This window comes from Perca fluviatilis, chromosome 4, assembly GCF_010015445.1.
Source record: "Perca fluviatilis chromosome 4, GENO_Pfluv_1.0, whole genome shotgun sequence".
Classification (NCBI taxonomy): domain Eukaryota; kingdom Metazoa; phylum Chordata; class Actinopteri; order Perciformes; family Percidae; genus Perca; species Perca fluviatilis.
Genome location: NC_053115.1, coordinates 17,848,441 through 17,873,073, shown reverse-complemented (window position 1 = coordinate 17,873,073; position 24,633 = coordinate 17,848,441). Strand labels below are relative to the sequence as shown.

Sequence of the window (24,633 nt, the reverse complement as noted above, 5' to 3'; positions counted from 1 at the left end):
CGCTTTCTGTCTCTATCATTCAACCACTCTCTACCAAGAAATCATGATAATGTTTCTTTTTCAGGAATATGGAAGTGGACTTTTACCAACACTGTATGTAGCCTACATTATAGGAGTGGCACACAACTAATTTATTTAGAAGATATTTCTTAATTTTAATCTATGCTTCTGAACATTTCAGACAAATATTACCATTTTTATTCGATCTGCTTTGGCCTGGGATGTGGAACAGCACTCTATAGGCCCTTTTGTTGTAAGTAGACAGAAAGTATAATTTAAGTTCTTAAATGCTACATAATTTAGATCAGGGCTTCTCAAAGTCCGGACCGTGGTCAATGCCGCTTTTTAAAGCTCCACACAGATAACGTTCGCTGCAATATAATATAATGGCTAGCCCAAAGCAAAAGCATGGCTGTATTATATTAACGTCCGAAAGGGGCCGCAGGTTACACTCCGTGACTCTTCCTCTGAGACGAGAGCGTTCTGTATGCCCTGGTTTCAGACTGACAGGCTGGAGGTTGAAGGGACGGGTTTGAGAGAGGATAGGCAGATAGGGAGGGGTTTTATTTTGTTTGGTGTTTAAAATGTTCTAAATAAATAACAAAATGTAAATAAGATAAATAGGTTTTGTCTTATTTTTACAACTGAAATTATTTTTTTGTTATTACAAAGAGAAAGTAGGCTACCTAAAAAGGTATTGAATTGTTGGTTTTGATACTGGTACAACAGTTGACCAGGAAACCTGAGTACTCAACTTGAATGTGTGTTGCTTAAAAGCTATAAGTGAGATGATTAATTGTTAGGTTATTATGTTATTGCCAATTGTTCCGGACCTCTGACCTTGGATGAAAATCAGATGCGGACCTTTGAGTAATACATTTGAGAACCCCTGATTAAGATTTTATTTGGACAATGTATGTACATTTCCAATGATCTAATTTATCAACAAGCCTGCTTATTTTTGTTTGTTATATTTCAAGTTTATAATTGTTATTGTTTAACAATTTTTGTGTTGCATTTCCAGCACTAATGATTCCATCAGTTCTTGGTGTGTTTTTCACCATAGTGTTTGCAGTTGTGGGATTTATATCTGGTAAGCTGAACTTTGTTTAAAAAAAAACAACACATTACTTATTCTTGTCATTTATTACCAGAAGGTGATCTTTTGAAACAATTCCATAATTCCAAATGTTGGACAACAATGACAGTTCCGATGCTCATTTTGTTATGGTTCCTGTCAGATCTACCAGCCCATACTAGGAGATGTAAAGGCCCTCCCTATGTCAGAAGAGGTACAGCAATTTATTGTTAATTTACAACATATTAATTATAACAAGGAATATGTATCCATCACTAACAAATTATTGAGTAATAATATTGCTGGCAATTTCCATCGATACATATATAAAACAATGGCATCTACTTTTCTTTAAATTAGGAATCACATTCAGACCTGTTCTTTATACAAACTAACATTACCTTTTAACTCTCTTTAGATGTTTACTGGGGATTTGGTTTTGCACTTTTCGTGGCCATCCTGAACCTAAACTCATATCATGGTAAAGCCCCATGACTTTACTTTACTTAGTATGGCAAAATATTATTTCTGTGGTTACATGTTGTGATTTATTCCAGTTTACACACTGTCTTATGGATGTGGAATCATTGTGTTTGCTATTCGAGGAGCAATACGGAAATACAGCTCTCTAAAGTAGGTGGTCTTACAAAAGCTGATTGAATTTTTACACATTGTTTTGATAGATCAACAGCCTTTGTAGCTTTATCACATAATTCAGTGTCTTTAGATGTCTTTGAAAGTTGAAGTGATGGTAATTGTATGATCTTTTGGACAGGATACTGAGAAAGAGAAAGCGCCGGCGGTGGTAGAAGGAGTTTACAACCACATGGTCAAAGAACAGAATTCAGTTTTATTAAATTAACTTTGGACTCAGAGGTGGCGAATTCTACCAGGAAGTCATGCACGTCTCCACAGAAACAGTTTTATGATTAGATCTTTTAAGGTCAAAATATGTATTAGCTATCTCAGGGATGTACGGTAAAGAAGTAATAATGTCTGAAACAAGTTATGCAGATATGTGCTAAGAATTGTGTTATATTGTGTATGTTGTCATTAATCATGGCTTTGTATCGCTTACTTAGACACTGCTTGAATTAAAAGTTCAAATACAGGTTCCTGTATACTGCTTGAACTACACACGTCGCAAATATAGAAATAAACACAAATATACTTACAGGGAAAAGAAAAAACTATTGTAAACGCTCAAAGTCAAATGCAGTGGGCTTTATTACATGAAAGTCAGGTACATACAAAATTTCAAGTAACAAAGAAAGTGATGTTTCTTGGGTTTACAAGTCAGATGTAACTCTACCTTCATAGTCACAGCTAGCCATATTCTCCATCAGCACTTAAAGGGCCTTCAGCCCTCCACCTTATGTAAAAAAGATAACACTGACCAAATAATGATTATCTCCACACTGCTGGTATGGTCCAATTGTAGCAAATGAACATTGAGGTGCGTAGGTTGATGGTAACTTTAAAATCAATAACAACAATATACAGTGCTGAAGAGAAATTATACAACTTTTAAAACCACATGAGTTTTAATCATCTGAAGATGTGATTTGTGGTTCTGAGTGACTGCTCTTAATGACCTACCTACATTTGTTTGATTTTTTTTCTCCACTACTTTCTACAAACAACAACTCAGTTACCATGTTTCTGACCCTACTGTCATGATAACATACTTTAAAGCTATGCCCCACCCAAGAGCTACATAAGAACAATATAAAAACATTTCCAGTTGAAGTTCATCAAAGAGCATTTAAAAAAACACATGAGAGCATTACTTAGTACTCCTGTTGAACATGTAATACGGTAATTGTAATTGTATGGTGAGCATCCATCAACTACAAAGTCAGTTATGGCCACATTTTGAATACTGAACTAGATCTATGACAATGCTAAGTTTAGGAGTGAGGATATGTGTGTTTGAATTTGTGTATCTCTGTTCTTTTCTGTGATGTGATGGATGCATGAAAGAAAGGTAAATGTGGAACTCTACTTCAAAGTGTACAGCACAAAATCACATTACTTCAGTACACACTTAGGGGCATTCACAGTGAAGGAATTTAAAAAGTTGGGTGTCATGTGAATCAAAAACATACTTGACTGTTTATCGTCATCTGCAGGGGTGTGAACAGATAGGTGGGTAGGGCAGAGAGAAAGTTACTTGGCGTTGGTAGAGCTGCTGAGCATCTTGCGGACAGCCTGGGTGATGGCTTCACGGTCGATGCCATAGATCTTGAGCAGCTCGTGTGGTTTGCCACTGCGGGGGATGTGGGACACAGCCAGACGATGCAGATTGAAGCCAGACTCATTGACCATTGCTGAGGACACTGCCTCCCCAAGACCACCTGTGGAACAGCAATTCATCACATGAGAGAGATGTAGAAGGAAGACTGATCCTCCTTGAAGGATGGGGGACACCCAATCGCCTCAAATGCTTTGGAGCATTATTGACAGCAAAAAAATTAGGCTGTGTATGAGCAGAATTTCATCACATGTACAGTAAATAGAGAGGACAAGAAAATATTACAAACAAGCTAAATCTAAACATCTCGCCTTGACTACTATACAACATCTGGTGCAGATGTAAAATGAATACAACCAGACATCACACTGATGCTAATAATCCTTTGTCTAGTCAAGTCCATGCCTTCACCCATCCCCTTTCTCTTAACAGACACAGGGCATGGCTGTCTGTGCTATCTAGGTCACACAGAGCCCCATGGGCACATGCTCAGTTAAGGAAATCTGACAGCACTCTGCCTCTCTGCTGGCTCTCGCACTTACAAAACTGACGCACCACAATACCAATACATTTCCTGCAATAAGGGCACACACACAGTCAGCCTCCCCTTAGCCAATAAGCAAATGCCACCACATGGCGTCTCTGTTGCTGAACCAATGGAAACATGCTACCACAACACATCCGATGATATGAACCAATGACAAGGCCTCAGATGTATAATGCGGACGAACTTGTGGTGTATGAGAAACTTTCATGGAAACCAACCTTCATAGTAGTGGTCTTCCACAGTGAGGAGTCGTCCCCTGGTGGCACGTGTGTGGTCCATGATGGTTTTGACATCCAGTGGTTTGATTGTGAAGGGGTCAATAACCCTGACAGAGATCCTCTCTGGAAATTGAGTTGAGGGATATGACAAATAACATGATACTATTAATGACATTGCTGCAACTGAGACATGCAATTCATATAGTGGTTCTAAGGCCAGGGTGTCCTTGTAAATCTTGGTTTTAATCAGTAACTAATTAATAATTACAACAATGCATGTATAAAATAGCACAGTGACAAAGTTAAAATCACAAATGTATCTACTATAGATATAGAGATGTATCCACTGCAAGCAAGCACTATCTTTGTCTGCAAAAGCAGTAAAAAAAAAAAAAAGGCCAGAATGCCCGTATGTAATTTATTCAAACATTCAAAAATATAATATTCTGGGCTAATTCTGATAAACAATGAATTATCGTCAAATATGGTCATACTATATTTGATTAAAAAGTATGTTCATCTGTTGGATGTCAGATGCGATGTGGTATACAGTATATTGTATCTTCTTATGATCAAAATAAGTATTTCATGTACTGTACCTTTCTTTAAATGTTCAGCTGCAGCCAGGGCCTCATGCAAAGTCACTCCAGCTGCCACCACAGTCACCTGGTCCTCCTTGCCCTGGTACACCACCTGGCAAAGAGAAAATTGTCTTCTGTTTCAGGTTAAAGTGTTGACAGTGCTGGGTGTGTTCATTTTGTAGCGATAGTTTATTTTATTTTTATAATTATCATAACAGCTATATGAGGACAAAGACAGTCTCACCTTAGCCTGTCCAACATGGAAGTCCTCGCTGCTGTTATAGATAATGGAACTGTCTTGGCGGCTGGTTCGGATGTAGCAAACACCCTTTTTGAAGGGAAACATGACATTTTTTATAACAAATAGGCTGTTTTGTCAATAAATAAATGTACCACATATACTGTAGGGAAGCAAGAACACTGCATTTAGGTTGTATGTACCTTTGTGGTTGCAGCCAGTTCCACAGCCTTCTCTGTAGACACACCGTCACAGGGATAGAAAATAGTCGATGCGGGAAGGGCCCTGAACATAGCCACGTCCTCTAGACCCATCACAGAGGGTCCTTCCTCTCCTGCAATATGTACATTTATAGTTAATTTCATATGTCCAACATTCAGTAAGTCCTCAAAAGTTATTAACAGGTCAGGTGAGCTGATGCATGCAGATCCAGAGACATAAAACCAGGCTTTGCATGCAGTATACCTGCACTAACAGAGGGACACCTGGTTCCCTGTTGACAGCTTCCAGGGCAGACAGGAAGGGAGAAAAAGGGGAGGGTTGAGTACTAGCTGTAAGGCCAAAGGAGGTAAATACAGCAAGGAAAACACAGGATTAGAGGGAAAGTGAGAAATGATTGAAACGAATGTACACTCACAAACACACAGATCATTGTTTTATACATTTACCACCATTAGGGATACAATACGGTCTGATAAAATGGGTGTTGTGAAATGTCTGGCTTCAGCGTGAGGGGAATAAAGGTGTTTTTTGTAAAGGTGTGAGTGAGGTGAGGGTGTGAGAGGGGTTGTGGTGTGCCTGGCTCATCAGCACCAGTTTACTAACCGGTGGACAGGCCGCAGTGGGAGCCACACAGGTTGATGTTGCTTTCTGAGATGGCTGCCATGCGGAGCTGGTCGTAGGCACGGGTGAAAAAGGAAGCCAGAGTGCTAGCAAACACAACGTTCCTCTCACGGGCAGCACATCCCATGGCAACACTGACCTGGGAAAGGAAGGTATTGCATCTTAGTACCTATACAATAGCACAAGAGATTCCACATTGTGCTTGATCCCCAAAAGATCACCCAGAGGGTAAAATATCTGCAGCACAAACCATATTTGAAAGCCTCTTTCAACAGAAGACCATGTTAAGTCGAGAGTCAATGATAAGAGTTTTCTCCAAAGCTCCGGAGCTTATTTTCCCATATGTGTGGAATCAGTGGCATACCTCCTCTTCCAAATAATTTCCTTTGTCCTGTCTCCAAAACTCTCCCCAATCCCACAACTTATTTCCTTGCTTTGTCAAAAGCAACAACTAAGCATCCATGAAAGTGCAATTGTGATGTAAGATAAATTCTTAGAGATACAATCAAAGAAAGAAAACCACTTCTTTAAGGGCATTTAAGCTAGCAGTTGTTTCATCCAAACCTAGAAAAGGATGCAATTATTAATACAATAAAAGTACATTTATCTGTGTCTTTAACAAATCAAGTGTTTCATTAATTGTCATTAAGTGTTTAATATTTGAAATGCAATGGGTTGTCATCGCATTTCTAAAAGCCACAGACGTTTTGCCATTCAAGGTTTCTCATGCATTCAGCCAGATGGTCCCACCCTCTGCCCTGATTAATATTTTACTTCTGACTACACTTGTCATGACTGCTTATCATCACACACGCCTAACCTACGTTGAAGTTGGCTGCTGCTGTAGCCATGACAGCACAAGGAATTAATGTCTGATCGCCTCTCTCCAAATTATTAATTCAATCTCAGATGAAATAATGACGGAAGGGGGGTGTCAGCAGCAGCCACATTGGCCACGAGAAGGCAAAATGGGTCCGTCTTTGCCCATCCTTACATTATGGATAGACAAGTCATGTATAATTAAATAACACAGGCTCAGACCCACAGATGTGAGCTATAAGGCCCTACTCATATCCAATCAGAGCTAAATAAGAGCAATGTACTAAGCAAAATAATGCTAAGCTTTAAAAAATAAAAGAGAGAGCATTAGACCAAAAATACCATACACAGAATATAGATGGCTTTGTTAATAAAATAATGGCTATGTTAATAAATATATACGTCTTAAAAATAATTCTTAATTCTGTAGATTCATGAGGGATCATACCATGTTCTGCTGAGCGATGTAGCACTCCACAAAGCGGTTGGGATGCTCGTTCTTGAAGATCTCCGAGTAGGTGAGGTTGTTGGTGTCTCCATCAAGGGCCACCACACGTTCATTGTAGCGGCCTAACTTGGCCAACGCCATCCCATACGCCTTCCGTGTGGCAATCTATAAAGATGGGATACCAAACAAATCAATCATTGACAAAGATTGTTGGCTAATCTTCATAAAGAATGTAATAATTTCCCTCTCTGGCTTCATTAAACACTGTGTGAACATACTGTTCCTATATGGACATGACAAACCTTTTCACCAGTCTTGTAGCTGGGTGCGCTAGGCATCCTGATGTTCCTCAGGCTGACCGGTGGGGAGTCCTCGATAGGAGCAGGAGGGTACAGGTGTTTGCTGCTGTTCATGATGCGACTCTGCAGATCCTTCATAACCATCTCGGCCATGTCTTTGGGCAGAGGTTTGGCATGCCACCCCAGCTTATCCTCTGCAGCTGAAACCACATGCATACAGCATCACATTGGTAGATTTAAACACTGTTTGGTGGAAGGGTTACACACTTAGGCTTGTTACGTAATATGCACAAGAGTGAGAGCAATGCATTTGCAGATGAGGAGTGGACAGTGAGAGTTACCTGGAATGCCTTTGCCCTTAATGGTTTTAGCAATGATGGCAGTGGGCTGATGACGTGGTTGGCTCAGAGCCTTGCAAAGTTCCTCCACACTGTGTCCATCCACAATGATGGCGTGCCAGCTACATATACACGCACACACACACACACACACACACACACACACACACACACACACACACACACACACACACACAGACAAATCAAAGCCACGTTAGGACACAGATGGCATGGACACACCAGGACAGTGTTAACTAAATGCAATAGTTATAGATAGATATCAGATAATGCTACTGGTATTACCACCACCTTCATCATAATCTTTGACACAATCAGCCTTGACTGTAATATGAAATTTTAATTTTACCCGAAAGCTTCACATCGTTTCTGATATTTCTCTACGTGATGCTGCAGGGGTGCCGAATCACTTTGGCCCAGACGGTTGATGTCCATGATGGCCACCAAGTTGTCAAGCTGGTAGTAGGAGGCGAACGACATGGCCTCCCAAACAGCACCTTCTGACATCTCACCATCCCCCATCAGGCAGAACACACGATAACTGAGTTGGAGAACAGGGGGAGATTATGAGAGTGTGAGTTTGTGTGTGTGTGTGTGTGTGTGTGCGTGTGTGTGTGTGTGTGAGTGCATGCGTGTGAGTGCATGCATGTACGTTCAGATGAGGGTGGGGCAGTACAAATCTCACGAAAATGTTCTCTGACACTTTTCGAGTCAGATTGATTATATTTCCATTATATGACAGTTAGGTGGGTAACCAGCTGTTACATGATAAAAGCTTCCTGAGGCCCGTTAAGGTGTGTCTGCTGAGTTTCACACCTGCCTCTGAAACATGTCTCCCATAAGATCCCCACAGAGTATTTAAATGGTACAAATTATCATCATTATTTTATAAAAAAAATTGGTAATATAAGTGTGTCATATGGGTCAAATATTATCAGATGGCTCAACCTTTTACTCTATATACAGTAGGTGTTTAATTCAATGTTTTTCTTGCCACCATTACAAAGGATAAAACAATGAGAAAACATTTATTCAGTTTGTGATTCTGAGATTAAATCAGCTTGGATGGTAAGAAATAAGTGAGATATGGCTGCTGGGCTTGTGATTAATAGAGCAGAAGAATCGTGAGAGCAGAGTATGTAGCTGCAGCACATGCCCACAAAATTGGAAAATCCTTATCACTGAACATTTGAAAGAATTATGATGCAAATTAAGAAAACCTCAAAATGTTTATAACATCAAAACACGATGTTGAGTCAGTGTTAATTTACACAAGGCAAGGGCTTTTTAAATGCATGCAAGAAATCTAAAATGCTAATTAACAAGAAAAACTAAATGCATATAAAGTAACTAAAACGGTCAAACCAGAGTCATTTCTTTCTTGTGTGTGTATGCGTGTGTGTGTGTGTGTGTGTGTGTGTGTGTGTGTGTGTGTGTGTGTGTGTGTGTGTGTGTGTGTGTGTGTGTGTGTGTGTGTGCGCCCACATGTATGAAAGATTACCTGGACTTGTCAAAGTATTTCCCAGTGTAAGCCATTCCACAGGCCACACCAAGACCCTGCCCCAAGGAGCCAGTGGCTACATCCACAATTTGCTGCTTCTGAAATGCACACAACACACACAGACACAGACTTAAAAACAGCTGGTACACTGTTTGTGCTCTATTAGATGATTCCTAAGGTGTGATAAAGTAAGTGGCAGCTTACAGGGGTTGGGTGGCCCTCTAGGGAAGCGTCAACCTGGCACAAACTGAGCAGTTCACTGTCCTTTAGGAAGCCCGTTTCAACCCACATGGAATACAGGGCCGGAGCAGCGTGACCCTGTGGATTAAAAAACAATCACAAACGTTATCTTTTGTCAAACGACACTGAAGTAATTCAAGGGAAAGAGAAAAAATCTGTAAAGCATTTAGACACCTGTTCAGATCGGGAAGACTCTCACCTTGGACAGGATGAAGCGGTCACTGTTGAAGTTCCTTGGGTCTTCAGGGCGATACTTCATGGTGTGGAAGTAAAGCACAGACATGATTTCTGCCACACTGCAGCATGATGTGGGATGTCTGTACGACAGAGGAGACAGTGCTGTTACCCATATGCCAGGCAGCATGCAGAGTTGTGACTATAGATGCAGCCCAGGTAATCAAGTCGTGAAATTCATGTGGGTGGGTTTGTTTGGAATCAGTGACTAAACAAAAGCAAAGTGCAGTTAATAGACCAAATAACTGCTTTTATTTTAAAATGTCACAGTGCCTTGGAAAACCCCAAATAGTTGCATGTTGAACCAGTAACTATATTGGAAATGAATTAAATACACTGTGTAAAGACCATTTGTGGTGCTAATAGAGCAAAAGACAGACCCCTAGGGACAGCATGCTGTATACTTCATTCAAAGGCCCTCGAACAGATTAGATAGAGAACTGGTTGTAAATGCAATCATACCATCAACGTTAGATTATTTTGCTTATATTAACTATCATTGCAAAGAGCCATTTTATTAAACCACCCACCAACACTTAATTACCAAGTGCTCCATCCAGTGCTAGTAGTGCAAGTATTTTGGCGCGTTAATATCAATGGCTGGTTTTTGGCCTTTCCCACACATAAAGGTGGCGTATTTCACTCAATAATGTATCAATATAACAAACACAAAAGTTATTTGGCATTTAAATAGCCATTAGTTATCAATATTTATGTGGCTCAGACTATTTTTTCAAATATTATTCAGTGTTTCTCTTTGTTCCCATCAGTTAGACAGTGCAGAACTGTGGCGTGGGGAGTTGGGCTCCAACATGATAACTCTCTTGATTCTTCAAATATGCAGACAATGTTGGGCTTCACAAAGCTGTTTAAACAGTGAGAATTGCAACAGCAATCATGAACATGCATAGCTATAAGATGACATAATATGCACAATTTCAGTTTATCAATAACACTTCTAAAGCCCTTTTCTTGCAGCAACCATGCAATACCCAAGTCTATCCGCAACATACAATCCACCCAGCATTGCACATGGTAGTCTAATAGGTGAATATTACCTTTTCAATGTCAGAAATTAAATACAATATTCAGCCTGCAAGCAAAGTAAATATAAGATTTTGAAATTTTGAAAAAGGCCAAATACATTTCTGTCCTCCAGAATATGAAAATCCAAATATCTAAACTTCAAGTCAGCTGTGAGGTGTCTCACGGTTGTGTATGTTATACTTTTCATTCAAAATGATAAATTTATGCATTAACATTTCTGCAACATAATGTATATTTTATTTAGGAAAAGTGTTGTATAAAGCAGAATTGTATAGAAATTGTGCAATATAGAAATTGTGTAATATACATAGAGATATTTTGAAAGAGACTTTGTTTCATTAATTGAATTCATAAGAGATTGAGAGATTGAAATTGTTCTGCCAATGGCTCAAAAGAAGAGAACAAAGGCAGGACATGCTGTTCCTTTGGCCCTTCACTTGCATGTCTGTGTGTGCATCTTATGCATGTGTCTAGTTCAGTAGATGTGACTGTCGGTTCTCATCTATGCATGCTGCAAAAAAATATTAAGTTTGAATTATGGTTTGCACACACATTTTGCATGTTTACATTGCATTCACAGTATTAAAGCTCATGTCTGAGAGTCAGTGGAGGTATCTCACCCGCTGCCCGCTGCAGTTGTTGCCTTGATGGAGTTGATTCGGAGGCGATTGGCAATGTTCCTCAGCGCCTGCACTGTCTGCTGGTCAGGTTTGTGGTAATCCTCCATGAAGGCAAAATGTCGAGTTCCTCAGCACCAGAAAAGTGGGCTAACTACAATCCTCTGTTGAGTTTGTGTGTTCTGAATGTGAGTGTGTGAGAGTGAGGGTTGGCAAAGAACAGCACCTGTGTGTATGCGTGTGTGTGTGTGTGTGTGTGTAAGAGAGAGAGAGAGAGAGAGAGAGTGTGAGAGAGAGAACGAGAGTCAGAGAGAAAGAGAGAGAAAATGGAAGAGAAGCTGGATTTATCCTGTCAGGCGTGCGGACACATAGATGCACAAGGACACACTGTACACAGACACAGACACACACACACACACACACAAACACACACACACACACACACACACACACACACACACACACACACACACACACACACACACACACACACACACAGGAGGGAAGGCAAGAAGGCGGGGAAATCCAGTGATGTGAGCTGGGTGTTACTGCTAAAATTAAATAGCCCTCATTTCATTGGCTACTGTGTGACTGGGATGGTGGAGGTGTGTCACAGCTAGATGTGCATTAGTGTGTGTGTGTGTGTGTGTGTGTGTGTGTGTGTGTGTGTGTGTGTGTGTGTGTGTGTGTGTGTGTGTGTGTGTGTGTGTGTGTGTGTGTGTGTGTGTGTGTGTGTAAGGAGAGGCTGAATGGGGGAGGAGTAGGGAGGGCATTTCAGGCATCTCAGCCTGATTCACTTTGGCTTTACCATCGAAACCAATGATTCAGATCTTGATGGTAGGTGTGAATGTGAGCGTGAACGGTGTCAGCCCTGAGATTAAATGGCGATCTGTCCAGGGTGTACCCCACCTCTCCCATCATCAGCTGGCATTGGCTACAGCCCCTGTGACCCTCAAGGATATAAGGGGGTATAGCTAATGGATGGATAGTTGATTATTCTTTGTTATTTACTCGCACCAAACACTCAATTTTTATTGCCAAAGCCTATGTTTGAACAGCACCTAATGTGCTTTTGTTAGAAATTTAGTAGAAAATAAAAATGATGGATGTGAGTGACAAATGGAGAATTAAAAAGAAAGGTAAAAACAGGAAAAGACAGAACAAAAGAATGTGAGAGACATACTTACATTATATTTATATTCACCTTATATGAAGGGCAAAATGTACCGTACAGAGCACTTTACATTAGAAGAGCTACTGCCATGAAAATGAAATTTCTTTAAAATCTAGATGACTTATTTACACAATTTGAGTTTGTAACTGTAGGCCTACAAATAGACAGTGACATCATGCTACAACAAATACACAGTACACGTGTACCCTTTTCTGCAATTTACCACAATAAATGTTCTTTGCTATAAGCTATATTGTGTGAAATTAAATGTTTATACAATCCCAGGTCTTGGTTTTACTCACACTGTAAAAGGAGGTTGAACATTTCCGTTCACCATTAAAAACATTTTGAAAAATAAGTGAATATTCTTTTAGCAGTTTGCTGACATGTTGGTGTTTGGTTTGCAGCCTTTGCTCTAATATGCACATGCACAAAACATCTGACAGGGTTATCAGTATGGAGAGAGTTGGCCTGCCATCTAGAGGATAATCTTTGATGCTACATTTGACCTGTTTCCGTTGGTCAGCTGCTGAGTCTAACATGCCATTTGAAGAGAATTAATAAAATATGACCCACATGAAAACTGGTTACATTGGGGGGTTTTCCGAGGACCTTTTGGTAAAGTTAAAAATGTGTAAAGAACAAACTGTCCATGAATGACTTGTTTATTTAGAAACAAACGGCCAACATTGCATTGCGTAATATCACAAAACAAAGCCATGTGGAGTCAAGTTTAATTTTTAACATGCTGCTATTAAAGTGTGTGTGTGTGTGTGTGTGTTCGTGAAATGTTCACGTAATTTAACCTATTGATTTGTGTACACGGACACGTTTATCTCATTTTTTTTTTCGTGATGGTCAGCATGTTTTTTAAACTAATGTATTTCAATGGGAAGCATCTTTCGTGATCACAGCACGATTCTTTCTGCCAGTCGGGCTGCAGCAGAGAAGCTGTATACAGCTTTGCTATTATTGGTATATTTAGCCCTATAACCGCTGTTTTAATCAACATTTATTCACAAGATCTTATCATGGTTTATATGTATTTCTTTTAATGTTATTATTTGGGTCTTATTACCAGGGAAGCTGGATTGCTTTGTTGTTTATTGATATTTAAAAAAACTATAACGCTACATCTATCAACATGCTATCATGGTATTCATTCCTTGATTTAAATAATATTATTTCAGTCTTAGTACCGGTGAAATATTACAGTATACTGTAAGACAGAACACTACAATATGATCCGATCCGGCAGTTTTGTTCTAGTAAGTTATGCACCATAATAACGTTTAAAAAAATCAGCGGAATACTCCGGAAGTGACGTAGTAATTACCGCTCGGCGGATAGGAAAGTCTAACGCTGTATTTGAGGATTTAAACAATAAAGATAACAATAATAATACAATACAGTTTCATGTATTTTGTCTCATGTACGGCCGGCTGGTGGGCGGCGGGCCATCTGAAATGGAATGAAGCCCATTCACGGCAGACAGCAGAAACACAGGAGCCGAACAAGTCCACCCACTCCGGAAGAACTACAAGTACACTAGCTTTGTTCTGTGGCGCGTCTCTAGTGGAAGTTGTAGTTTTTAAATATATTGGTATATTTCTCATAAGTAGAAGTTGGCAGTGTAGAATTTTGGATACACCCTGGGGTTTGTTGGGATGGGGAACACACTGGTGTCATCAGATTTAAAAAATCTTTTAAATAGGTGAAAATTGCTTATTACCATATTTGACGGTGTCTCATGCTCACAGTGGGTAAACTTTGGTGCCCATATCTACATGACAGCTGAGGTCCAGAGCTTTCTATAACAGCTGGTCCTATGTGTGTAGCACCTTCAGTTTCTAAATGACAAGCCTTCAAACATGTACTGGGTTCAAGGTTCAGAGGTCAATATTTCAAAGCAGGAGTAATGTATCCTCTCCAGACTGACATATGTTATTGTTGAGGTTGAGACCTTTCCAACAATGTGTTTGCTATAGTCCTACGACAATATTTTAATTTGTACATATCATGGAGACCACTTTGCCAGCGATAGCCTCCTTTATTGTCCCCACAGGGATATTTGCCTTGAGTTCAAATGCTTCACACATAACACTTGACTTGACACAACACTTGTTTTATCATACAGCTAACATATACTTATAAAAAACAACATAAACAAAGTGATATGTAGCCAGACTGAAGTACATCACACAGCCACAATCTATTGCTCATCTTTCACAAACAGTGACAAGAGTAGAAATGTGCCAAAAATGTCAAAACACATGTCGTATATGAACACATACCCATACAAAGCTATATACATCTTACCCTGTGAACAAAAACCTCGGCAACAATCTGCTTATCCTTTTAATTTCCTGAAAACGCTTCCTAAAACTAGTCCCTAGTCTCAGTAAAGGCTGCAAAGGTTAGGATGGCTACAAGCTGCAACCATGGTGATTGATATGAGGATGATCTTCTGAATATAATAATTAATATGTTAGGCCTACCATAAATTGTTATTTCAAAAAATTCTTTTATTTAAAACAACTAATAATGCAGTGTGATGTGAAATCAAACAAAGTCCCACACATAAATATGCTAATTTTTTTTCCCTTTAGGCTTTGCTATTAACATTCATCAAACGCAAAATTAGAAAATTTAGTTTTTAAATAACGATGCATGGAAAATAAAATAAAAAATGCTTCTCTTTGTAAATAGTAGGCTAAATGCTTCTCTTTGTAAATTTTTTGTTTTTCACAACATTACAAGTCAAAACAAATGCAAATTACAGTTTTTTACAATAACTTTGGCACTAATTTCAGAACCTTGACGTCATTTTTCAAAACTCTAGACATAAAAACTCACAACCAATGATCAAAATGCAGATCATGTATCAAAACTCTAATACTTTTTTCAATTGCTTGGATACAATACACATAAACCAAAGATCATTTGTTCATTTAACAAAGATCACCTGTTCAATATGACACAACTTAACATCAAAGTACTACTATTTCAAAAAGCATTTCACACATTACATTTCAGATGATTGTCTATTCATTCCATTACAATCATCTAACTATCAATTGATACAACTGCTCAAAATGATAAGTAACTGTTGCATTACTCTTAATGACTGTATGGAAACAGACAAACAATATTCCATGTTTAGATCATGAAAGTTTCAAGATAACGAGATTCATTGTCACCAATTAGTTTGGAGCAGGAACCAATTAGACTACATTATCTATGGATGTAATATTTCATCATCATTCTTTACTGTAATGTATTACTGTTTATCAGACACTGTTTCTATGGTCCCATGTACCATCTTTGAGACTATTTACAGTATTGACAATACTGCACTGTATGCATGCAGGCCTATATATATATACTGTATATATACATATACATATACATATATACTTGTACCACATTGTTCGCCATGCCCGAAGGTTTTTTCCAAGATGTTTGGCTAATTGCAATGTAGATGACAACCTGTGGCCAAATCCACAAGACAGAGTTGATGAATATGTAGAAGTACAGTAATCACTTCTTTGTTTAGCTTTTTACAGTACAAGCAAGTTGAGGAACACTGCATTTGATGTTTTACAGTACTGTCTTTTCTATTTTGTAGCTAATTATTTTGCTTTGATTCAAGTAAACCTATGTTGTGATACTGCATTGTTTTTCATCAATATATTTCAGGTTATGGTCAATGAATCCACTGTCTGTAGTTTTCTCTCTACTACTGCAGTACTTTTACAGGGACGTATTTACATCTAGTACCATAATGGAACAGGTATCACCTATGTTGTACTACAATATTTACAGTTTTTCTCATTTGCTAAGACACACTAAATTAAACTGGGATCCACTTTATCTTCATCATCACATTATTAGCACAGCAGAAGTCTTCTCTTGCAAATGTTTTAACACTTTCATTTGTTTCACACATTTTTCACACCTTTTGTCAAAACAGTTACCACAGATCTCATTGAAAGACCCCGAACTCTATTGGATTCACTGTGTTGAACAAATGGAAAACATCTATTCACAGCTGATAGAAAGTACTTGCATAATTATAAAACTCTATGCACCTCTATGCATTTGCACAACTCTTCATTCAGCAATCAGTCCTCATCCATCTATAAAAGATGCCACCTCTGTGTTGCTATTTGCAAGCATGGATCAAAGAGGCCATAGAGTAAGAGGCCATGGCAGAGGGGCCAGAGGAAGAGGAGCCCGTATGCGTGGTGGAGGAGCTGCAGCAGCAAGAGGACAAAATCGAGCTCAAGTTTCAAATGAAATTCGGGCAACAATTTTTGACCATGTCATCAATCATGGCTTGTCCTTTAGAGAGGCTGGACAAAGGGTCCAGCCCATTCTGACTCGGAGCACTGTGGCATCTATTGTCAGGCTTTTTCGGAATGAGAACAGGTAATTCACAGTGTTACTGTAATGTATACCACTGTGTATTTCAGCTTTACTGTATTGCCTTGTTAGCAGAACAAACTGTGTCTACAGTAATGCAGATGTTTTATCAATCCCATTTATGTGACTGTCAAACAGTAATGTCAATTTTGACATGCTTTTTGCTTTTACTTTATAGGATCCACACATTACCACACACTGGTGGCAGAGGAAAGATATTTAGTATTGAACAGGAGTCTGCCATTGTAGATATGGTAGTGGCAAACAATGCAATCAGACTGCGTGAAATCCAGGCAGCAGTAATTGCAGATCAGGGAGCATTTAGAAATGTAAACAATGTGAGTTTGGCAACTATAGATCGAGTCCTTAAACGACACCATGTCAGAATGAAGCAGCTGTACCAAGTTCCATTTCAAAGAAACTCTGACATCGTAAAGGAGGCACAATTCCAGTATGTGCAGGTACAGATTTTGTTATTGTAATACCTTGTTTACCATAGTTACATGCGACTGGAATACTGTAATTTGCTTTATGAATTTGCTATTTTTCTTAGAGAATAATGGAGCTTGAAGCTGAAGGGACACATCACAAATTAATTTTTGTGGATGAACCCGGCTTCAACTTCTGTAAAGTGAGGAGACGCGGGAGGAACATCATTGGGCAGAGGGCCACTGTCACAGTGCCAGGTCAGAGGGGTGCCAATATCACCATGTGTGCTGCCATCTCCAATGATGGGGTCCTTTGCCACATACCAACCATTGGCCCATACAATACAGAACGCCTCATCACATTTCTTGATTCATTGAAAGAAATGCGCTTCCACCAAAAGAGAGAAAGGCTGTTGAGGCCTGGCATGACTCTGTATGTCATAATTTGGGACAATGTGGCTTTCCATCACTCTCGTCTTGTGAACGAATGGTTTGCAGCACAGCCTCGTATTATGATGCAATTCCTTCCTGCATACTCTCCTTTTCTGAACCCAATCGAGGAGTTCTTCTCTGCTTGGAGGTGGAAGGTGTATGATCACCGGCCATATGAGCAGATGTCCCTCCTGGAGGCAATGAATGCTGGTTGCCTGGCAATAGGTGCAGAGGACTGCCAGGAATGGATGCGCCATGCAAGGAGGTATTTCCCTCGGTGCATTGCAAGGGAAAACATTCAATGCGATGTTGATGAGATCCTGTGGCATAATCGTCAAGAACGAATGGACTAAATGTGAAAGATAAAATATATCTTTTTTTTTTTTTTTTTTAAGGTATTTCCACCCATACGTTTCCTTTGGTAGCTTTTTTTTTTTTTCAGTATCCATTTGAGTTTGTAAAGTGTCATATTTCATATTGATGGCTGTATTTTGTATTTTGTTGTCCATTGTGTAATGATTGCTTGAAAGAATAAATTAATTTGACCACAAGTTGTGGTGTTTGATGGAAATATTTGCTTATGTTGCATGCTTTTAATGTTTTGTGAGTGTTAGAGCATTTTGCTAACAAAATGAGTCATTTTGGCCATTGAGCTTCAGTTTTATCCTGTGTTAACTGTTTTGAAAATGTGATGTCAGAGTGGGCAAATGTGTTTAAGCAATTGAGAAAAACTGTAATGATTGTACAAACGATGACCCAGTGAAACTATGGGTAGCTTGTGTGTGGGTGAACTAAAGTAATGTTTCAATGGTATTTCACAATCAATTTGTCTTTTGAACCAATGATTGTGCAAGATTTATTTAAAAATATGAATGCACAATGCAATGTTTTGAACATTGGACAGCCTGTGTTACAAGTGATCGTTTTGTGTCTAGAGTTTTGAAAAATTATGTCAAGGTTCTGAAATTAGTAGCAAAGTGATTGTAAAAAACTATTCAAACAAGCCATTAGGCTGTATTTCTAAACACTCAACTGTAGTTTTTTTTTTTTTTTTTTATATAGTTATTTTTCTGCGGCAAAGGCAAAACAAAGTGCTTAGCATAAAACACTAACTTTTCATTATTGGTATTTTTATTGTATAAATTATCACTTGCAACGTGCCAGGCTCTGGTTGCACTACGTTAGGCCAGCTGCGTGGCGTGAGCGTGTCAGCTGCGTGGCGTGAGCGTGTCAGCTGCGTGGTGTCCGTTTTTATTTCGGCTCCCATGTTAACAGGTTAGAGTGTCCGTGTAGACGAATCACTAGGTTAAATTACGTGAACATTTCACTGCCTCAACTGCCGTGAGACTGTGTGTGTGTGTGTGTGTGTGTGTGTGTGTGTGTGTGTGCGCGTGTGTGTGTGTGATGTTAAGATATCAGTGTGTTTCCAAGATTTGGGGCCTATCTATTGTATTACAGCTGCAATAGAATCAATTAAACAATAGAAATAACAATCAATTAATAATCAATTGTAATAGAATCAATTAACAATATAATCAATTAAACAATACTTGCTTGGCATGAAAATGTAGACACATCAGCTAGACACAATCCTGCAAGTGTGGCATGAATATTTGTTGTATTTCATTACTCCATTTTGAACAGCCTTTCATTACAGGCCAGTTGTATTCCTAACATTAAACACCAGAGGACACTGTCTCCCCATAAATGTAGGGTTATAGCTTCTATAAATGATAGTTCATAGGATAGTTCCATCCACTTTATTAGCCAATAACAGAAATAAAAAAAACATAACATATAGTCAACAGAGAGGACTTTTTAAATAATTAATTATGAATATGAAATTAACAAATACTGAATCAATACTGAGGTCAAACGGCAATGAGAAATGTATTTTAAACCATCACCTAATACAAATAAATCAAATGTGGATAGATGTAAAGTTTAAACAGTGTGAAATCTACATGTCAGCTGAGCTTATATGATGACGACACATGCTCTCTGAGTGTCATTGCTGCGAATCACCGTCCTCTCCTGCCCCTCATTCATTTTCCTCTGCACCTCTTCAGCCATGTGATCTTCTCTGTGGATTCCTGCCCTTTGCTGTGGCTGGGAGGTCACGTCCCAGCATCTCCGCTCTCACAGTCATGGTGATGCCATCTCTTGAGCCCCCCCACTACTCTCCTGGTTCCACCGACATTGTCCTTCTCCCAGTTTCCAGCAACTCCTCTGGGCTCCTGGGTCCTGTCAGAAAAGCTTTTCTTCACAGAGCCCCACAGGTGCCAGCCAATGGCAGCCTGGGAAGAAGGTGCCACGTGATGCTGTGCAGCCAATGTCAGACGCCCACAACTGCACACTTCCTGGAGGGAAAGTACATTCAGAGAGCATGAATGTTTCTATTTTTAAATCTCTCTGGCAGGAAAAGAGAAGCAAAGCAACCACTTTTGAAACAATGCCTTAATATAACACAGAGCATGTGTGGCTATGCCAACACAACGCACAGCTCAGGTGAACAAAAATGTACTCAGCTTCTTTTGGGCTTGAATGATTCATGGGATTTAAGAAGCAGCACAAATGCATGTATACATATACAGACTTAACATATGTGCACATGCACTCAGGCTCGCTGACATGTGCACACGTACACACACAAATAAACTCAGGGATATTCTCACAAGATTCTTACCCACACATCCATGAATCTTGGTACACTGCTTTAATGCCAGTTGGTCCTTCAGGCTTGAACCTCTTCCACTCTGCTCTTATCACTCCATTTCCTTAAATCGCTCTGCAGTCACCATGATGACATAGTGCTTGCCCTTCTATCTGAGAGCTGTCTGTCACCCAAAGGCCCCACCCCCTAACTGTGCATGAGACAAGAGCATAGGATTTATAATTGAATTAGAGCAATAAGTCATACAGCTGTTCACAGCTAAACTGGGTGATCATCCTGAAAGTAGGGGTCAGGGTTCAGTTGAAGGCACACATAGAAATAAAAAAAATAAGTGAAAAGGACTAAGACATGGCCATGGTATAGAGATGGAATCGGTGAATAAGTGAAGCAATCAAAGCAAAGTGGAAAAAGGAACTATTTGAAGATGAGAGATATAAAGATTCAGATGGTGTGCTTTAGATAAGCAGAGAGGGTGCAAGAGAAGAGAAATAAAGAGAGAAAGGAAGATTCAGAGAGAAGAGTAGAGTGAGCGAGCAGGGGTTAAGGCTGAGCGTGTGTTGTGGGCTCAGCAGTGAAGTTGACGATGCACTGGGAGAACAGTTGTGCTGCAGGGCTTTCAGGCTCCATCACTACTGCTCTCCTTCAAGCAGCTCCACCAACACACACACACACACACACACACACACACACACACACACACACACACACTCATAAACATGCAAAAGCACTGATTGTTGCATCAATGCTTTTGCATCAGGTTTTATATGCTTGGTAAGGCCAGGAAATCAGACATCAAGTCGCACATGCTAATATTCAAACTTGTTTCAAACATCCCAAACCTTCACTACCACTGTAGGATTGAAAAAAAAAGGATTTCAGCAAGATACAGAAATGCTGAATGAGAGTGAGATTAAATGAGAACAGCGCTAGAAAGAAAATAGACGTTTTACAGCTTATAAGTGAAGCGCTCATTGCAATCTGATTTTAAAAGAGCTGCTAAAAGAGAGTGAGGGAGGGAGAGGGTGAGGCTGAGGGATAAAGCACATACAGTAAAAGCTAAGTGCATTTACAAAGAGATCTAAAAACATAACAGCTGTTTGAGTGAATTGCATGTGTAAACTAAACACGTGCATTTTTATTGAGTCAACACATCATAATCTCTTTAGAGGTTGGCCAAACACAACATTTACACAGGACTTTCACCACAACAGAGCTCAGAGCCAAAGACCTGCTTTGTAAAGAATTAAAGGCTATTTGTCTGACCACAGCTAGACCACAACTTGCACTAACTGTATGTTGACTCTTCACTACATTTCAGCATTTATTTAGACTGTCTATGCATATATAATGCGTTATAACTGTTATACATCACTAACTAGACCACATTTTGCCCTTACTGTGTTTTGACTCTTTACTACATCTCAGCAGTGATATAGACTGTCTATTCTTGTATATTGTGTTATTACCATATCATTCTCGCATATCCATGGACTTACTTACACCTCACTTTGCACCTATTGTATTCTGTATTCGTGTATTGTATTGAATGTGAAACTGTATGTTGTCTTGCACGCTTATGCTTTTCTTGGCCAGGTCGCCGTTGCAAATGAGAACCTGTTTTCAACGGCCTACCTGGTTAAATAAAGGTTAAATAAAAATAAAATAAAAAAATGTGCTTATGCACACTGCACAGATTACAAGACAAGACAAGACATCTTCATAGGGATCTTTAGAAAAACAACTGAAAACACTGGGATATTAATATTATAATGTGCCTTTATCTGGTATGTTAAAAGCAAAGAAGTCCAAAACTCGTTTTGTCAAATAGCTCAGGTGCAAAGTGATTTGCCATTACCGTATTTGAATAAAGGTTATTTCGGTTGGGAGAGTTTGGTGGCACAGAGAGTTGAGAAGCAGATCAAATCGGAGGTGGGGGCAAACTGCTGTGCTGAGCCAAATGGCATCTGTGGTCCCTGGGGGCCACTGCACCCTCTGTTTGTGTTTTTACTCCATTTCAGTGAAAATGAGCTGCATTGCGCTTTCCTATATCACAGACTGTGTGTGTTTGAATAGAGGTGCAGAGTTTGAACACAATCTCCCAAACACACACAGATGCATGCACATCGGCTATTCCAGGTGAACGAACACGGAAACATAAAACTGTTATTTCCACCATCCTCACTACCATATGTCCATCTTTGTAAGGAAATCGCAGTACAGAGGAAACCAGGTCAAGAATAACAGGAGAAAAGAGCGTGTAAAAAAGAGAAGAAAAAGAATATTTCTCAAGAGTGAGGTTCAGATATATTTCCTAATAAAGTGGAAAGTATGTGCCTTTGCAAATTGCACCCCATGTCACATGTTTTCATTGCCTAGTCAATATTTGTCACTTCCTGTTTTATTTTGAAACTCACATTTGTCTCGTTTCAGGTTGCTTCACTCTGGTCATTGTCTGCTTTCCCGCCTGTGTGATCACCTGCCCAACCCCAATGTGTTTCACCTGTGTCTAATTGTCTCCCCGCCTCACACTAGCCTTAGTTACCAGATCATTTTGTACCTCTGTGACAGCTTGCTAGCATTCCTTCCTCGTGTTTCTTGTAAGTTAGGACCCTTGAATGTTTTTTGACTCTGCCTTTGTCTCTGCCTGTTTTTGTATAAGCCCTTATTTGACGATTTGGACACTGTTGCTTTAATTGTACTTTGTACAATAAATCTTGAAAACTGAGTTGCCTGTTGAGTCATGCATTTGAGTCCATCCTGTGACAGACCTGACAGTACGGTCTGGCCAGTAATGGACTCAGGTGACTCTGATCGACTAGAGATAGTAGGGTTGGCCAATCGTCATGAGAGTTTGATAGCGATGGTGGGAGAACAGATCACGCAGCTCGTGAACCAGGTGCAGAAGCTGTCTGGTCCAGTGGTGAGTTTGGTCCAGTCACCCCCACCGAATCCATTCTGGGAGTTCCTGTCACCATTGCTCCCACCAATGTTTCCGGTCTAGTACCAGCTTCCCCAGTGATGTCAACACACCTCGTAAGACCTGAGAAGTTCTCTGGAGTTGAGTTTTCCTCATGCAATGTGATCTCCACTTTGAGCTACAAGCTGCTGCTTATCCCACCGACCGAGCCAAGATCGCCTGTATCATATCCCCCATCCTACTGGCAGAGCTGAGGCATGGGCAGCCGCAGAGTGAAGCCGTAAGTCCCCAGTTTGAGACTCTTTAAGGTTGAATTAGATGCTCTGATTGCCCTGGCCGTGAAGATTGATAAACATCTACTTGAGAGAGAGAAGGAGAGATCACGGCCCAGTGTCCCGTCTTTTGGGTTCCAGAGGTTCCTTTGTCGCCCAGAGGTTCCAGCGTTCCTCCACGTCGACATCGCCTCCACCAGCCAGCTCCAACGCCGGCTCAACAGCTGTGGAGGAACCCATGCAGCTGTGATGCACTTGCTGACCCTGGAGGAGCGTTAGTGACACCCTTTCGGGAGTCTGTACTGTGCGTAGGCTGGACCCTCCTTGCCGCCTGCCCAAGGCGTTGGTGAGCCGAGCCAGCATTGATACATGTCCCTCATGGCCTCTTTCCCAAGCAACTCTGTCTTCTCCCTCTCTGTTTCCGGTTCACAGGTAGTGTTGGTGGATAATTGCGCCTATGCTAACTTAAAGGTCCCATGGCATGAAAATTTCACTTTATGAGCTTTTTTAACATTAATGAGTTCCCCCAGCCTGCCTATAGTCCCCCAGTGGCTAGAAATGGCGATAGGTGTAAACCGAGCCCTGGGTATCCTGCTCTGCCTTTCAGAAAATGAAAGCTCAGATGGGCCAACCTGGAATCTTGCTCCTTATGAGGTCATAAGGAGAAAGGTTACCTCCCTTTTCTCTGCTTTGCCCTCCCAGAGATTTTGGCCCACCCATGAGAGAGAGACATCATGGCTTTCAAACGAGCAAAGTGGCAGTTGGTCAAGGCCACACCCCCACCCTCCACCTTGCCCCCCCCCTCTCTCCTCCTCAATAGCTACATACACAGAAATGGCACATACTAAAGAAAGCTCATTGTGGGACTGGCTCTTGTGGCTGTAATTCTGCACCAAGGCTGAATTTCGGGAAAGAGACTTCAGATACAGTATTAGGGGACCACTAAGGTCTATATAAAAGCATCCAAAGAGCACCATGTCATGGGACCTTT

The 24,633-nt window shown here is 40.1% G+C and overlaps 1 protein-coding gene across 1 annotated transcript; it reads right to left on the bottom strand.

Moving 5' to 3' along the window:
• Nucleotides 1-2,287: 2,287 nt before the first annotated feature.
• Nucleotides 2,288-11,728, bottom strand: LOC120557367 (transketolase-like). Its single transcript, XM_039797629.1, has 14 exons — nt 11,324-11,728; nt 9,622-9,739; nt 9,387-9,500; nt 9,183-9,280; nt 8,031-8,222; nt 7,667-7,785; nt 7,329-7,525; nt 7,027-7,191; nt 5,742-5,898; nt 5,120-5,250; nt 4,923-5,006; nt 4,697-4,790; nt 4,098-4,220; nt 2,288-3,435 (listed from the first exon to the last, which is right to left on the bottom strand). The coding sequence occupies exons 1-14, from the start codon at nt 11,428-11,430 to the stop codon at nt 3,248-3,250; spliced, it is 1,887 nt and encodes a 628-aa protein (XP_039653563.1). The 5' UTR covers nt 11,431-11,728; the 3' UTR covers nt 2,288-3,247.
• Between the last annotated feature and the right edge of the window lie 12,905 nt (nt 11,729-24,633).

What these genes read in the sequence shown, in the direction of transcription:
- LOC120557367 (XM_039797629.1), bottom strand. Translation starts at nt 11,430, where the DNA reads ATGGAGGATTACCACAAACCTGACCAGCAGACAGTGCAGGCGCTGAGG. An exon ending in AAACGATGTGAAGCTTTCGG is followed by an intron (nt 7,786 to 8,030) that starts GTAAAATTAAAA and finishes GTGTATATGTAG; the next exon opens with CTGGCACGCCATCATTGTGG. An exon ending in GGAAGACCACTACTATGAAG is followed by an intron (nt 3,436 to 4,097) that starts GTTGGTTTCCAT and finishes GCTGTTCCACAG; the next exon opens with GTGGTCTTGGGGAGGCAGTG.